The sequence below is a fragment of the Aulonocara sp. 'chitande type north' Nkhata Bay genome, linkage group LG13 (assembly GCF_057382095.1).
Source record: "Aulonocara sp. 'chitande type north' Nkhata Bay isolate Kocher_YH1m ecotype deep benthic linkage group LG13, A_spYH_male_GT1.1, whole genome shotgun sequence".
NCBI lineage: Eukaryota > Metazoa > Chordata > Actinopteri > Cichliformes > Cichlidae > Aulonocara > Aulonocara sp. 'chitande type north' Nkhata Bay.
The window spans coordinates 17,101,542-17,116,849 of NC_141356.1; the positions used below are offsets into that span (position 1 = coordinate 17,101,542).

The window sequence follows — 15,308 nt, forward strand, 5'->3', positions numbered from 1 at the left end:
TTTATTGGGATATTTTTGGGAAGCTGTGTACTGGGACTGAAAACATTTTAATTCAGTATTTCAGATCCATAAGAATCTGGTACTTTCCTCCGGATGATTGCACAAATACCTTTATGCATAATACATCAGGGCTGATGTGTTTGATCACGTCAGTCATGCTGTTTGTTTTCACTGGCAACAAGAAAGCTGCACTGATTTACCTGAGGTCATAATTTCTCTTAATGCAAACCACACGCTGGATTTTATGCACTATCACCAGGGGAAATATTAGTTGGATATATTGTGAAGATTTTTATAATTATAATGGAGGCTGGTGCAAATCTTCCAGTCAAAGTTTCCAAAGAGTTTACAACCATCCTCCAATCCGAATTTCTAAGTAAGTAAATGTCAGAGTATTTTTGCTTTTAAAGGTTTTATTATTCATATAATAATCAGCTAAGAGTGTTTATATTTCTGTTCTGTACTCAACCAGCTGCATATTTTAATTGCTGGCTCCCTACTTTATAACGGAAACTGCTTGCCTTCACATTATCAGTCTTTGCCTTCACATTGTCACTGTTTGCCTTCACACTAGCAGGAAACCGCCACCCACGAGTAAGAAACAACCTTGTAGAGAACACGAAGTTTTTTGATAAACCACACCTGTTTTCTTGACAAGATAAGGATGATATTCCCTTTTTTGTATGCTTCATGATGTGTATAAATAAAGCCAGACTGCACCAAGGAGGTGTGTGAGTCTCTCCCTGAGTCTCTCACCCGTGCACGTTTAAAACTGCTCTAAGTGTCTGAGTGATATTTCATTGCATCTGAGTACTTTGATAATAGAATATCTTTAACATTTAATTGGTCCTTCGAGCCGGAGTGGACATTGATATTTTTTCAATGCTCCAATAGGAGACCTTCGTCAAGTCCTGACGTCGTGAGAAGCCCACGCTGTCGACTCCTCTCCAGGCAGAGGATAAAGTCCAGAGACGTGACGTTCGGGTTCTGGCCAGCGTTCTTATAAGAGGTCCACGACTTCAGGGGTTGATGAAGGAAACCAAAGCAACCACACAATAACTCAGGTGAATATTTAGCACTCACTCACATCTTGCGCAAAACGACTGAGGCAACCTGTGGTCTGTACATTAAATAGTTTCCCGTCAATGTATGACAGATTAATTAAGTAACATTCTCGTCTGAAAAAGGACTGGTAGAGGTTACAGCTCGCCTGAAAAAGGGCTCGGAGCAAGTTTAATGTCAAAATACGACAGGATAGTAACATTCTCGTCTGAAAAAGGACTCGTAGAGGTTACGAAGCAGCTCGCCTGAAAGAGGGCTTGGAGCAATGTAGAAAGACACAGTGTTGCCCAGAATAAAAAACTCATTACGCGTATAATCTGTTGTTTTACTGTTTTGTTGGTGGAGTAAGTTGATTTTACAGCACATTAAGGAGGCTGAACTACTCCACCGAATTGTTTACCGTTGGTTGCTCGAGTTCTGGTGGAACGGGAAAAGGTTGTGTTTCATCACATAAAATTGACACCGCTTTCAAGGCTAGCTTGAAAGTAGAAGGCCGTGTCAATAGCCTCTCCCATTCCTCGTGCCAGAGAAAGCACCACGGGTGTGTATGTGTGTGTGTAAACGCAAATATATTTATAAATAAATAAATAATAATAACAAGAGGAAAAAATAATAATGGGTAATAAATCAACAAAACTCACTGCTGACGAGCAGTGGCTAGAGAAAAAATGTCCAGGCGCCGGACTAATTAGCGCAAATAGATGGAGAAATCCAAAGAAACTAAACTGCCCTGCGTGGGAGGGAAAATGTACTCCCTTTGCAGTGACTGCTTTAAAAGAGACCCTCCAAGCGGAACTAAACAATGAAAAAAGCTTTAAAAAGAAAGCCAAACGTCTCACGGAGTGGCAACATTTTAAAGCCTGGATGGCAGAAAATGATAAACGCACAAAGGTGCGAGAAGAGAAAAAGAAAAATGAACAAAGTAGTGAACTAAAAGATCCACAACACCCAAAACCACCTCCTCCATATGTGCCTGCCCCCGGCCCGTCTAATCAGCCAGTATCAAAAAACCCCTTCACTGACGCGCCAGGCCCATATGATTCAGCAAGACAGGCATTAAATTTAATGACAACAAATCACCATAAGGAAGACATAGGGAAAGACCCGTCAGGTAGGGATATGGGAGGACAGATTGACCCCCCAGGACCGTCAGGTCTGTTTCCAATGATAGCCACGCCCAACCCAAGATATGGCCAACTAACGGGTGGCGATAATAATGAAAGAGACAACAACCCTTTCCTATATGTTTTCAGAGCATGGTCCCAAACTGACAGATTTAACGTCTTAAAGGACGTTCCACTGTTAAATGAAGGTTTTGAGCCATGGAGGGAGGCAGTTGAGTTAATTAGAACACACTGGCACTTGAATGGCCATGAAATGCTCCAGGTAATTCAGGACTTATTAGGTCTAAAAATGGGAACAGTAAAGGGAGACTTCACGGGGTCAGATGACCAGGGTATAGCCCTGCTCCCCACCTCTGAGCCTCTAAGGGCTCAGTTGGCAGGATTATATGAAAGGATTAGAGTCCGTCTAGCCCCAAGAGCAGATTACGGCAAAATAGGCGAGATAAAGCAGAAGGAAGCTGAGACTGCCTCTGACTTCCTCGATCGCCTACGCCCAGTTTTCAGACAACATTCAGGTTTAAATTACCAGGAGGAGCCACAAACACCATTTCAGCAACAGCTAAAAAATGCATTTCTGAACGGCCTCCTCCCAAAAGTGAGGGCCCACGTAGAAAAACACTGGGTCACACAAAATACAGGAAGTCTATCAGATGCACTGCAATATGCTGAACACGCAGTTAAAATACAGAAGCAAAAAGAAAAAGGAGGCGTCTTTACTGTAGATCCAGCAACAGGATTGGTGGCATTCTCTGGAGAATACAGAAGACATAAACCAGGCCCCTACAAAGGAAAAGGAAAGGCAGGAGGAGGGCGAAAAGGAGAGAGAAGACTGAAAGACACAAGCTGCTACAATTGCGGAAAGGAGGGGCATTTTGCTCGCGAGTGTAGACATAGAAAAAAGGATGACACTGAGGAAGAGGATGAAAGAAATAACAAATGACTAGGAAAAAGCACAGAAGCAGAGAGCAATGAAAACACGGACGTGTATAACATAGAGCAATTGCTTTTGGGCTCTGAACATAAACCAACTGTAATTATATACGTAAATGGGCAGCCAATGACGATGCTCTGCGACACTGGAGCATGTAAAACTGTACTGATTAAAAAACCACCAAAAGTGAAATTCTCTAATGATACTCTGATAGTTAAGTCAGCATCAGGACATGTCAGTACTAAATCACTGACTGAGCCTCTACTCTTATCTCATGAAGACAGCGGCCGCAGCTGTAAAAACCAGTGCATATATGACCCATCTTGCCCAGTTAATCTTCTAGGGAGAGATGCGCTAGAGAAACTGGAAATAGGAGTATTGCCAGGACCAGAGGGCATGTATGCAAAGCTAATGTTAAACGAGAAACAAAGTCCAGCAGATTATCAGATTAATGTGTGTCAAGGACTCGGACAGCCTCACTACTACTGGACATTAGACCTGCCCTCACTAGAGCCTTTACAACACATAGCAAATCGATATCTGCCAACTCATTCAACACGACAGGACTACACTCAGTATCACAACACATTGAGGTTCAAACAGAGTCCAGGTCCTAATCCTGTGTATGACCAAGAAGTACACAAGCTAGGACCACAAATGCTGACATTACAGCACCTATATGTCACCCAAAGTGGTAATGCAGTGTGCTCTGTGCTGCAGCCTGAGGCAGTACAACGAGTAAATAGGATGCCAAATCCACATGTGTCAGTAGCACACAATGACAGTACTGAGTGGAAAGATTTAGGCCGCATTCTCACCCAAGTTGAAAGAGACAGATATGAAAAAACTGAGGACACGCATGAAGGATGGCTACAAGGTTGCAGAACGGGATGCATGAGATACACATTAGGGTGGGTGATCACTACCCACCCAGCCACATACATGACTGACAGCACTGATTTGCATGTGCAGGAAGATAGTGAAAACTGACATATACTCTCATTAGAATTACACCCAGAACTACAAGAATTGCCCACAACACTATGGTCCACAGGATCGACAGATGTAGGATTAATTAAAGGAGCAGATCCTGTTGTAGTAAAAACTACTACAACCTACAGGCCAGTTAAACCACAATATCCCTTGACGGCAGAAGCAAAAGCAGGGATCAGGCCAGTAATTGCAGATATGGAAAAAGCAGGCATTTTAGTGAAAACAACTAAAGCAACCTGTAACACTCCAATCTTCCCAGTGAAAAAAGCAAACACAGGAAAATATCGCCTAGTGCATGACCTCAGAGCAATAAACGAAGTAACAGAACAAATCCCACCTGTGGTAGCAAATCCACACACAATCTTAAATCAAGTGACGCAAAAAGAACAATGGTTCTCAGTCATAGATCTGTCAAACGCGTTCTTCTCGGTGCCATTACACCCAGATTCACAAAATCTGTTTGGCTTCACCTTTGATAACGAAAAGTATACCTATACAAGACTGCCACAGGGTTTTCAGAACAGTCCCACCCTGTATGCAGAGGCATTAAAGAAATCTATGTCACTATGCACACTCCCTGCCACAGGGCAATTTCTTCTGTACGTTGATGACATTCTCGTCACGGGAGATACACGAGACAACTGCAGAAAAAACACCATGACTGTGTTGAAACATTTAGCACAGCAGGGCCATAAAGTATCACAGCACAAGTTACAGCTGTGGAGCCAAGAGGTCACATACCTTGGCCACAAACTCACAGGAGAGGGAAGAACACTGTTAGACAGCAGAAAACTAGCAGTACAGAATGCTCCAAAGCCTCTCACAAAACAACAAATGATGAGTTATTTAGGTCTCTGCAATTTTTGCAGATGCTGGATACCTGAATATGCTCTGCTAGCTCAACCTTTGCAAAACTTAATTTATGGAAAAAATCTAGCACTGAAAGATAAAATAGAATGGACACCAGAAGCAGAAAAAGCATTTAATGATCTAAAACTTGCACTGCAGACGCGCACAGTTTTGGCATTGCCAGACTATGAAAAACCTTTTTACTTGCATGTAGACGGAGGTGCAGGCTACATGAAGGCCGTTCTAACACAAGCCTTTGGGGAAAAGCAACGCCCTCTTGCATTTTATTCGTGTAAGCTAGATTCAGTGGCCTCAGGACTGCCCTCGTGCGTGCAGGCATGCGCAGCTGCAGCAGAGGCAGTTAAGAAATCCGCTGACATCGTCTTAGGACACACATTGATCGTCAAAGTTCCCCACGCTGTAACCTCCATCTTACTGCAGGCGAACTTGTCTTATCTCACACATGCAAGACAGCTCTCATACGTAGGCATCTTGTTATCACAGTCACACATTACAATCGAGAAGTGTGGTCAGCTAAATCCCAGCACACTTCTCCCCACATCAGAAGATGGTGAAAAACACTGCTGTATGGAAAAGCTAGATGAAGAAACAAAACCACGAGCCGATATATATAGCACACCACAGTCAACTTTCACTGACATTTTTGTAGATGGATCAGCTTCTAAAAATAGCTTAGGTCGCAACTGCGTTGGTTATGCAGTAACCACAGTAGACACAGTTCTGGAAGCAAGACCTTTGACTTCCTCTAACTCTGCACAAAGTGCAGAACTTACAGCTGTTGTGAGAGCATGTAAGCTGAATGAAGGAAAAAGCATAAACATACACACAGACAGTCAGTATGTCTTTGCAGCAGTACATCATTTCGCAAAGATTTGGCAGAACAGAGGCATGGTCACTTCTACTGGTAATCCAGTACAGCATGCACACCTTTTAAAAGAACTGCTAGAAGTGATAACACTGCCGAAAAAATTAGCATTGTGCAAATGTGCCGCACACCAAAAAGATAACTCAGAAATTACTAAAGGCAATAACTTTGCAGACCAAGCCGCAAAAAAGGCAGCACAACAACATATACAAACTTTAATATCTGAAACATCAACGTTAATACCACTTGATGTACTTAAAGATGAACAGAAAGCTGCATCCATCACAGAACAGAAAAAATGGTTAAGGTGTGGAGCACAGCTAGAAAATGACCTAATGACCTGTAATGGCAAACCAATACTGCCAAAATCTCTACACAAGACAGCAGCATTAGTGACACATGGCTTAACGCATTTGTCAACGGGTGGAATGATGAATGTCCTCTCTAAACACTTCTACACTAAAAATTTTGAAAATTCAGCAAAGGAATTCATCAGAACATGCATGATTTGCCAAAGACATAATGTACAGGGGAACCTCCGACCACAAAGAGGTCATTTCCCCACACCACCTCACCCTTTCCATACAATCCACATGGATTTTATTGAACTTAACGAATGCCAAGCATCAAGATATGCTCTAGTAATTATAGATGTATTTTCAAAATGGCCAGAAATCTATCCAGTCAAAAGAGCAGATGCGATATCAGTGGCAAAGTGTTTATGCAATCACTTCATCCCCACATATGGCATTCCCAGTCTGATAAGGTCAGACAATGGAACACATTTTGTTAATGACATCATCAGCAAAGTCTCTGAAGCTCTAGGATTTAGCATCAAACATCACTGTGCATATCACCCACAAAGCGCAGGACTAGTGGAAAGAACTAACGGCACAATAAAACAGAGATTAAGAAAATGCATGGAAGAAACAGGAAGACCATGGCCTGAATGTCTAGGCCTAGTAAAGATGTGGATGAGAATAACACAAGGTTCTCAGAAACTTACACCTTTTGAAATCATCCACGGGAGAGCGTTTCCATTGCCAATTACCAGTGAACCTATTAATAAATCAATAAGGGAAACTACCCTAGCAGAATGGATGACTAAACTGTTTGAAAATAAAGAGATTGTGTTAAACAACCAACTGCCGAGTGATTTCTCTCCAGTGTCTTGCAGGTTACAACCAGGTGATTGGATCCTGATCAAAGTACTCCAGAGAAAGAATTGGAGTTCACCAAGGTGGGAGGGCCCATACCAAGTCCTACTTACCACACCCACCGCCTGCAAAATAGCAGAAAGACCATCTTGGATCCACCACAGCCACTGTAAAAAAGTGAGTGACAATCCAGACGCTTAGACGCCGGCTCCCCTGGCTTCTAGGTGATCTATTGGTGAAGGGAAGGGCTGATTGGGTATATCCCGCCCTTTTTTACTTCTCGCCAATAGTCTACTCACCAGAAGTCTAGGTGTGCCTGGTCATCATGAAGACACTTGTCCTCCTAGTGGCCAGCGTTGCGCTCCTAGTGAGCCTACTAACACTCACCCAGATGAGAGGAAATAAACAACACCACCTGCAAAAAAGATGGACACATGATAATTCGCATCTACGTGACCTGAACCAAGACCATAACCACCCATGGATGAACAATGCGTGGTATAGATATGTGTATGATAGAACACGCACCGACAACAGCACGGAATGCTATGTGTGTTCAACAAAGCAACAACTGGAAATTGCACACGCAGAGATTTGATGGCAACAGGACTGACCCTAAAAGGTCAAAGCACAAAGAAAGAAGACCTAATTCCATGGTGTAGTGACACAGACGTCAAACGTGTCACGAAACCACTTTCACAACGACGTATCCTAATTGAACAGACAACCCCTTGTGCCTACAATCTGACGAACTGGAACTACACCTGCAACGAAAAACATTGGGTAAACGTCAAAGCCAACAACACAAAAAACAAATCATTCGCCATAGTTTTGCCGCCGGACATACAGCACCCAATGTGTTTCAACTTCTCCGATGGAAACAGGAAACTTGGACGAAACCGCAACTGCACACAGACACTTGACCTGACCCAATCCAAAGGAATACACACCTTCAAAAATGGAACTTTCTGGGTCCAGGGAGCCGCTTGGGCCTGCGGGCCTAAAACCTACTTCATGCTCCCACCGAACTCCACCGGTCTGTGTGCACCAGTACTAATTTCAGACCACACCTTCAAGATCACAGCAGAGACACACACGTCAAGAGCAAAACGTGAAGTTGCTGAAGTCACTGAAGTAATGCCACATGACTCAGTCTATGGATCAGATGTGCCCAAGAACTTCAAACTATGGACTGATGGTCAGAAAGTCCTCCACTCCTTGTTCCCTTGGGTAGGAGTTGGGAAAAACATGCTGAGGATCGAGACACTTGACTATCGATTTGGACTGTTCCTAAATGCTTCAATGAAAATCAACAAAGCGCAAAATGAAGAAATCGACGCAATACGCATTGTAGTGATGCAACACAGAGTCGCACTAGACATGATTCTAGCTGAAAAAGGAGGTTTGTGTGTATTGTTTGACACTACATGTTGTACATACATCCCAGACAACATACACTCACAAAACATGACCGACGCTTTGAACACCTTGAGAAAGATTAAAGATGCTGAACAACAAGACTATGTCACAAGCACTGATGATTGGTTGACATGGTTACTAGGTGGTTCATGGAAGTCCCTTCTGATTAAAGGACTTGTTGGAATAGCATTTTTGCTTTTACTGTTATGTGTTTTCACAACATGTGTAGTACCCTGTCTGAAGAAAATGGTATCAAACATGGTGACAACTTCTATCAATGCTTATGTGATGACGTCTCAAATGGAAGAAATTTTGAAAGATGATCCATACAGTAATGTTTAGTTTAATTGAACACAGGACTGTTTTATGACGTTCAAACCGAAAATGTTTAGACAAGAGGTTATGAACTGACAAAAATAACAGTACTGTCATGTGAGAAATCTAAACAACAGGAGGGAATGTCAGAGTATTTTTGCTTTTAAAGGTTTTATTATTCATATAATAATCAGCTAAGAGTGTTTATATTTCTGTTCTGTACTCAACCAGCTGCATATTTTAATTGCTGGCTCCCTACTTTATAACGGAAACTGCTTGCCTTCACATTATCAGTCTTTGCCTTCACATTGTCACTGTTTGCCTTCACACTAGCAGGAAACCGCCACCCACGAGTAAGAAACAACCTTGTAGAGAACACGAAGTTTTTTGATAAACCACACCTGTTTTCTTGACAAGATAAGGATGATATTCCCTTTTTTGTATGCTTCATGATGTGTATAAATAAAGCCAGACTGCACCAAGGAGGTGTGTGAGTCTCTCCCTGAGTCTCTCACCCGTGCACGTTTAAAACTGCTCTAAGTGTCTGAGTGATATTTCATTGCATCTGAGTACTTTGATAATAGAATATCTTTAACAGTAAATCACCAACTTGTGAAATTATTGTTAAGGTATATAATAGGTGCATGGTGTTCCCTGAGGTGTGGACTGTTCGTGTCGGTGTTTAGCGTGTTTGTGATATGCAGCTGGAATGCTGCCATGCATTACAAAGACTCGTCTTCAAAATCTGTCTCCTTTGCCTGACTACTGAGAATCCCCACTGACAAACACAAACGTCTGTACACAGCCTGTTCTGCCCACGTGTAGGTGCATGACATCAGCATGTGCTGCTTGAAAGGGAACTATCAAAAGTAGGGCAATGAGGAAGAAAAAGGCAGCAAGTTGTTTGTTTGCAAAGGTACATGAAAACAAGCAACATCCTCAAGCTGACACTTGTCATAAACAGGTCAAATATAACATGTACATGAAATGTTGGCTAATCTAACCAAGAAAAATGTCAAACATTTAGGTCACACAATGCAGTTTTATTCAACTCATCTGCTCTGACGCCTCCAATGCCAGTGCGGCTATTTATCCCACGTCTTTGTATTTCAAAGGTATGTCAATCATTTTTTTCTAAAGTAACATGAGGGCAATGAACATTGAGTGCAGACATGTTTTGCAGTCATAACATCAGTTACAGATGCTGATCCAGCACATCAGCTCGGCCCATGACGCTCTGTCCCTTACCGTTTAGTCAGGTAGCTGGTGAAGTTCTTGCCAAAGCCGATTACACTCCAGTACTCTCCATTATAGATTCCCTCAAAAGCTTCTTTGTGGGACAAGTTCACCTGCAGATAAAAAAAAAGAAGCAGGTTCAATTCATTCTATGTCCTAAGTTTCATTTTCAAATGCAGATGGACCATATGCTACACCATGTTTCCTCAACCAGTCTGAACTTCACCATCTGCCGCACAAGGTCAGACTAAATCAATTAAAGTTTCTGCACATTATGTATGTTACAGTTTGTTGAACAGCTATGGTTCTGTTACAGAGAGAAACAATCTTTCCTCTTCAATGATTTCCCAGAAATGGGAAGTCCTGGTGTTTGTTCCTTTGTGAAACTCATTTGCTTAGAGTGAAAATAGATTTTAACAGCTGAGAAAGAAGTCTGCTACTTTGAAAATTGTACTTACTCACTTTCTCATGTGCAACCTACCAGCAGATTTACAGTAACAAAGGAAAAGTCAACAAATTCAGAATCCAAAGGTCATCACAGCTGATAAGGATTCATATCTCTTAGGGCCAAAACAAATACCTGCTGCACACTCGAGTTGTCCAGGAAGGAGAGGAATGATTGGCTGAAAGCAGAGGGGGAGGTCTCATTGTTCACTATAGCAACCTGGATGCCCTTTGGATCTCCTCCGACACACAGACAGATGAGGGAGACCTGGATGACGGGCAGCAGGAACTGGAAACACAAAGAGCTGCCAACACAGAGTAGAAAATAAAGTGTAATGAACTGGTTACTTATAGACAGTGACAAATAACCTCTGTTAACTGCATCATACCCCGGCATTCTCTTCATCCGCACCAATGTTTTGATCATCAGGGCTGTGATGTTCCTCCACTTTGGCAGCACATGTCTGGCTCGCACCTTCCAGTCCACTGAACACAAAAATGCAATATAAGTGACTGCAACTTATATTTTTTAAAACAGCAGCGGTTAAAATGTTTACCTTAATCTGTGCCTCCTCTTTAAAAAGCTTTAGTGAGTTTCAACTCATTGTTTATCAACCTGACCTGCAATTATATTATTATTATCATCCACTCCTCGTACCTTTACTTTTTGATGTCAGAAGCAGCTGATTTTAAAGAAGCGCTATAAAACTCCTGGCCCATTGTTAAATGATATGCACAGGTAGAAAAAGAAAAAATGCTAGATGTCGGTACCTGAACATTTGAGGCTTTCCTCTGCAGGTGGAGATCTGACTCCAAGAATTGGCTGACTCTCATCCTTCCCATTCTCAAATGACTGGCTTTTGTCTAACGTTCCATCTGGAGAACTGGAATCGCGTTTAGAGTCGACCTGGTCTGACGTCTCACACAGCTGCAGGAAGGCATGCTCCAGGGTCTGAAGGACGGATAATATGGGCTAAAATTCACAAGCCTTTTTTAGCCTCCTGTGTATTTGGAGGGTTTACTACGAAAGCGTGCCACAGCCATAGTTTTAATTGCAAGAGGAAAAAAAGTTCACTGTTAACTTTTATTCATATCAACATAAGATGTAAAGCAAAAAGCAAACTAAACAACCTCCATGCCTTGACTATCACTACCCCTGGGCACCCACACAGTCTGTACTGGGATTTGAGAGTACTCACTGTTGCACAGTGCTGCTTCATGACAGCATCTGGGGGACCTTCAGCCAGCAACCGGCCATGTCGCATGAGACCGACCTATACAACGGGAAAAAGAAAGAAGAGAGAGGTTCTCTTTTTAAAACGAGTGACTTAATTTTTTTTCTTGGCAATTATTTATTTAGTTATAAAGTAAAAGGGTACTAATAAATAATCATATATTTATAATTAGATGATTTATTTTGTTATAGACACACACACACACACACACTGAATGTTGCTGAATGAATGTTAAATGTATGTTTTTTTATCTTCTGCAAAAGAAATGCTAATTCTTATCTTAATAGAAATCCAAAGTGTATCGCATATAGCTGTTGTCAGGGAGCCAAAACACACAGTTGTCTGAATAAGCTTCTAAAGTTGTATAAGAGCGGTAAATCAGGATAAGCCAAACAGTGGATTTGTTAGCCATCTACAAAATAGCAAACTACTTCTTATTCTGTTGTGTGTGAATGGTACTCTTATCCTATTAGTCTGTTTTAGTGGGTCAAACATGGATAAACAAAGGCTGCAGCTGCTATGTGATCAGAGTTTATTTATTATACCAGAAAGCAAAAGATTTGTGCATGCAAGAAGCATGTTGACATGGTAAAAGCTCATTCCTCAGCTGTGGAGTGATGCATTGCTCCACTGGGTGCTCCGTCAGTTGACATACGTCTGTCAAAGTATCACGAAGACAGGAACAAATAAGCCCATTTGTCTCAGTCCTTCACACAGATATCGTTTTAAGTGAAAATGGAGACATGCCTGATAGGACTGAGTGGGCAGACTGGTTTTAGTGGAGACGTTCTGGATCCAGGTTATAATGATTGTGACACAGATAAAGTGCTTGAACTTTGTGAGTCCTGTGTGAAGCCACCATCACCACTTCTGACTGTGGAATTTCTGTGGAATTCCTACCATCACAAAACTTTTACCTGACCTTTCAATGCCCTTGCCTCGGTGGTGAATTTGCAGTCATGTGAAAATGAAAGACAGTAAACTTTGGAAAAACAAAGGAATTAAGAGAGTAAGTAGCAGCCAAGTGCAGACATAAACTTGATTAACTGATTAGTAAATGTGACCACTTCTATGACAGGTGACACCTCAGCACTGCATTAACAAATGGCCACAATATAAGCGCCTTGAGGCGACTGTTGTTGTGATTTGGTGCTATACAAATAAAATTGAAGTGAAATTGAAATTGAATATTCTTGAGTGGGTATCCCAGCAATTCTGCCCAAAGGTAAGACAGTGATCAAAGAAACGCAAGAAGTACATCTCATACTCTACAAGCTCAGCGCGTTAAATGTTAGTCCATGACAGTCCAATTACAAAAAGACTTAACAAGTATGGCTTGTTTGGAAGGGTTGCCTGGAGAAATTCTCTCCAAGAATAACATGGCAGCACAACTTTTCAACGGTTTTCAATGTTGCATCTGAACAAACCACAAAACCTCTGGAACAATGACCTTTGCACAGATGAGACCAAAGTGGAGATGTTCAGCTATAATGCACAACACCACATTCAACACACAAGCACAAATACAGCATACATACTGTCAATGCAGTGGTGGAGGGGCAATGATTTAGGCTTGTTTTGTAGCCAAAAGTCCTGTGAACCCTGCAGTCACTGAGTATACCATGAACTCCTCTGCATAAGTATTCTAGAGTCAAACATGAGGCCGTTTGTCTGCTAGCTAAAATTCGCTGATACCATGGGACAGTGATCCCAAGAACACCAGCCAATCTATGACAGAATGGCTGAAAAAGAAAAGAAGAAAGATGTTGCAATGGCCCAGTCAAACTCCAGACCTCAACCCGACTGTGGCAGGACATAAAGAGAGCTATGCATAAATGAATTCCCGCAAAACCTCAAAAAACTGTAAATGATGCCATAAAGAAGACTGTGCCAATGTTGCGAGAGACTGATAGAGTTATTCTAAAATCTTGTAAAAAGTAAGATTTCTACATGTTTACCTGATACTTAGAGAAGAGACCTTACATGTTACGTTCAACTAATAGAAAACCAATCAATAAATCAATCGGTTGTTTTGTACTGTTGTCTAGAGCTATTAGCAGTGCAATAGTGGTACAAGTGTAGGTTTAAGTATGAGCCATTGTCTAATGTTTGACTCTTCATTTGACACTTGTGGTTACACGAGCTACTGTGTAAATCTCTTCAGCTCTTCAGCAATTTATTGATTAGCTCATTATAAACTAAGGTAGAGACAGTGAAAACAGCACGTATTCTCAAAACTGCTCTTTGTGTTGCACATTTCCTTGCCAGCAGCTTCAGCTTTAGAAAACTGTCCCTATACAGTTTGTCCCCAATCTGCTTCCAGTCTTCAAGTTAAATTTAAACTAAATGGCATCAATATTTTTCATTGCACAAATTTATGCATTTGCAAACAAAATTTCATAGGCTATGCACAAGCAAATATGATGCTTCTGCCAAAATTGAGAGTATAAACATGCTGAGAAAATGTGGTTTTACAGACTATATATTCAAAGGAGATTACTGGTGAAACAATGAATGAACTCAGTGAATGAATGGATTTGTGCTGAGCCAAGCATTAGTTTCACCATGAGTGAAATATGTTGTAAATATGAGGAGCTAAAGTCTGGAAAGCTCTGCTGACCTTTAGAGCGACTCTATTCTATAAGGTTTACAAAGAGATGATGACTGTGTGTGCCTGCCTGGCTTTCAGTTCTCTGTGTTTTCTTTATAGCACCTGGATTTGTTTGTTGACAGGGTGGAGTTCAGAGTATGCAAAGTCTTAAGCACACATTTCATTCTTCTGTTGCAAAGGTTCAACTTCAAGGCCAACCAGCCATTTAATCTTAACTTTAAAATAAAATGTTTTTCCTACAGACAGGAGAACCTACAAGTGAACCTTTACTGAGCTTTGGATTCAAGAAAATCCAAAAAGTACAAACGATTTATAGAGTAAAAACAAAACAGGAATCAACACACACATTCATAGACACAACTGATTTTCTATTGAATAAGTCCCATTTCCCCTTAATTTATGTGTTTAACATATTCACATTTATTCAGCAACCTTTTAACTCACCACATTGGCTTGCCTGGCCTCTTCTATGTAGTGTGTGGTGATAATAACAGAGACTTTTCCCGTCTTCACAATCTCTACCAGGTGATGCCAGATCCTAGAAAGAAGACAGAAAAAAATCCTTGAAACACTTGACCCACTCAGTAATGGAGTTTGCTTCAAAATCGCAGCTGTGCCAGCAACAGCTTTGCTGCCAGCCGTCTGATCTTAAGAGGCTTTGTGATTACACAATGACACTGGAGTAACACATTTGGGGGGTACAGTATGCTTTCACCAGTGTTTGCTTATCGATGCATGAATATGGGTGTAGCCTTTATCACATTTTTATCAAAACTTTATTAAATATTAGCCATCTTGTTGAGTAAATAAGAGAGAGAATGATAAATCCATGCAGAGATCTTAGTGGAAATGTAATTTTACTGTAGTGTTAACTTTTGTCTATATAGAAAAATATAAAGATGCCAGTGGGCTCTCAAAAGAGAGGAAACTGGATAAAAAAGATATTTAATTATGCCGTAATATAGGAAAACACAACTGTCCATTTAAGTAATCTTCATCTGATGGGCTGCCCCTTGAAAACAAAAGTTAGGAACTTCTTCATCTTC

The 15,308-nt window shown here is 41.3% G+C and overlaps 1 protein-coding gene and 1 pseudogene across 8 annotated transcripts in view; one reads left to right on the forward strand and one right to left on the reverse strand.

The window, feature by feature from the left end:
* Positions 1 to 15,308, reverse strand: part of abch1 (ATP-binding cassette, sub-family H, member 1) — a 193,021-nt gene that overhangs the window by 145,656 nt on the left and 32,057 nt on the right. For all 7 annotated transcript variants that reach the window (XR_015124405.1, XM_086258891.1, XM_086258892.1 and 4 more), the window contains 6 exons: positions 14,707 to 14,800; positions 11,616 to 11,690; positions 11,188 to 11,368; positions 10,806 to 10,902; positions 10,553 to 10,721; positions 9,985 to 10,085 (listed from right to left, as the gene is read on the reverse strand). Coding sequence is in view for 6 of the 7 variants with exons in the window: in XM_086258891.1 (XP_086115017.1) it covers positions 9,985 to 10,085; positions 10,553 to 10,721; positions 10,806 to 10,902; positions 11,188 to 11,368; positions 11,616 to 11,690; positions 14,707 to 14,800 (717 nt within the window). In the remaining variant the exon portion in view is untranslated. The remainder of the gene's footprint in view (positions 1 to 9,984; positions 10,086 to 10,552; positions 10,722 to 10,805; positions 10,903 to 11,187; positions 11,369 to 11,615; positions 11,691 to 14,706; positions 14,801 to 15,308) is intronic.
* On the forward strand, positions 390 to 9,271 carry LOC147315910 (uncharacterized; annotated as a pseudogene). Its single transcript, XR_015124406.1, has 2 exons — positions 390 to 1,064; positions 7,013 to 9,271. The product of XR_015124406.1 is annotated as an uncharacterized LOC147315910 (transcript).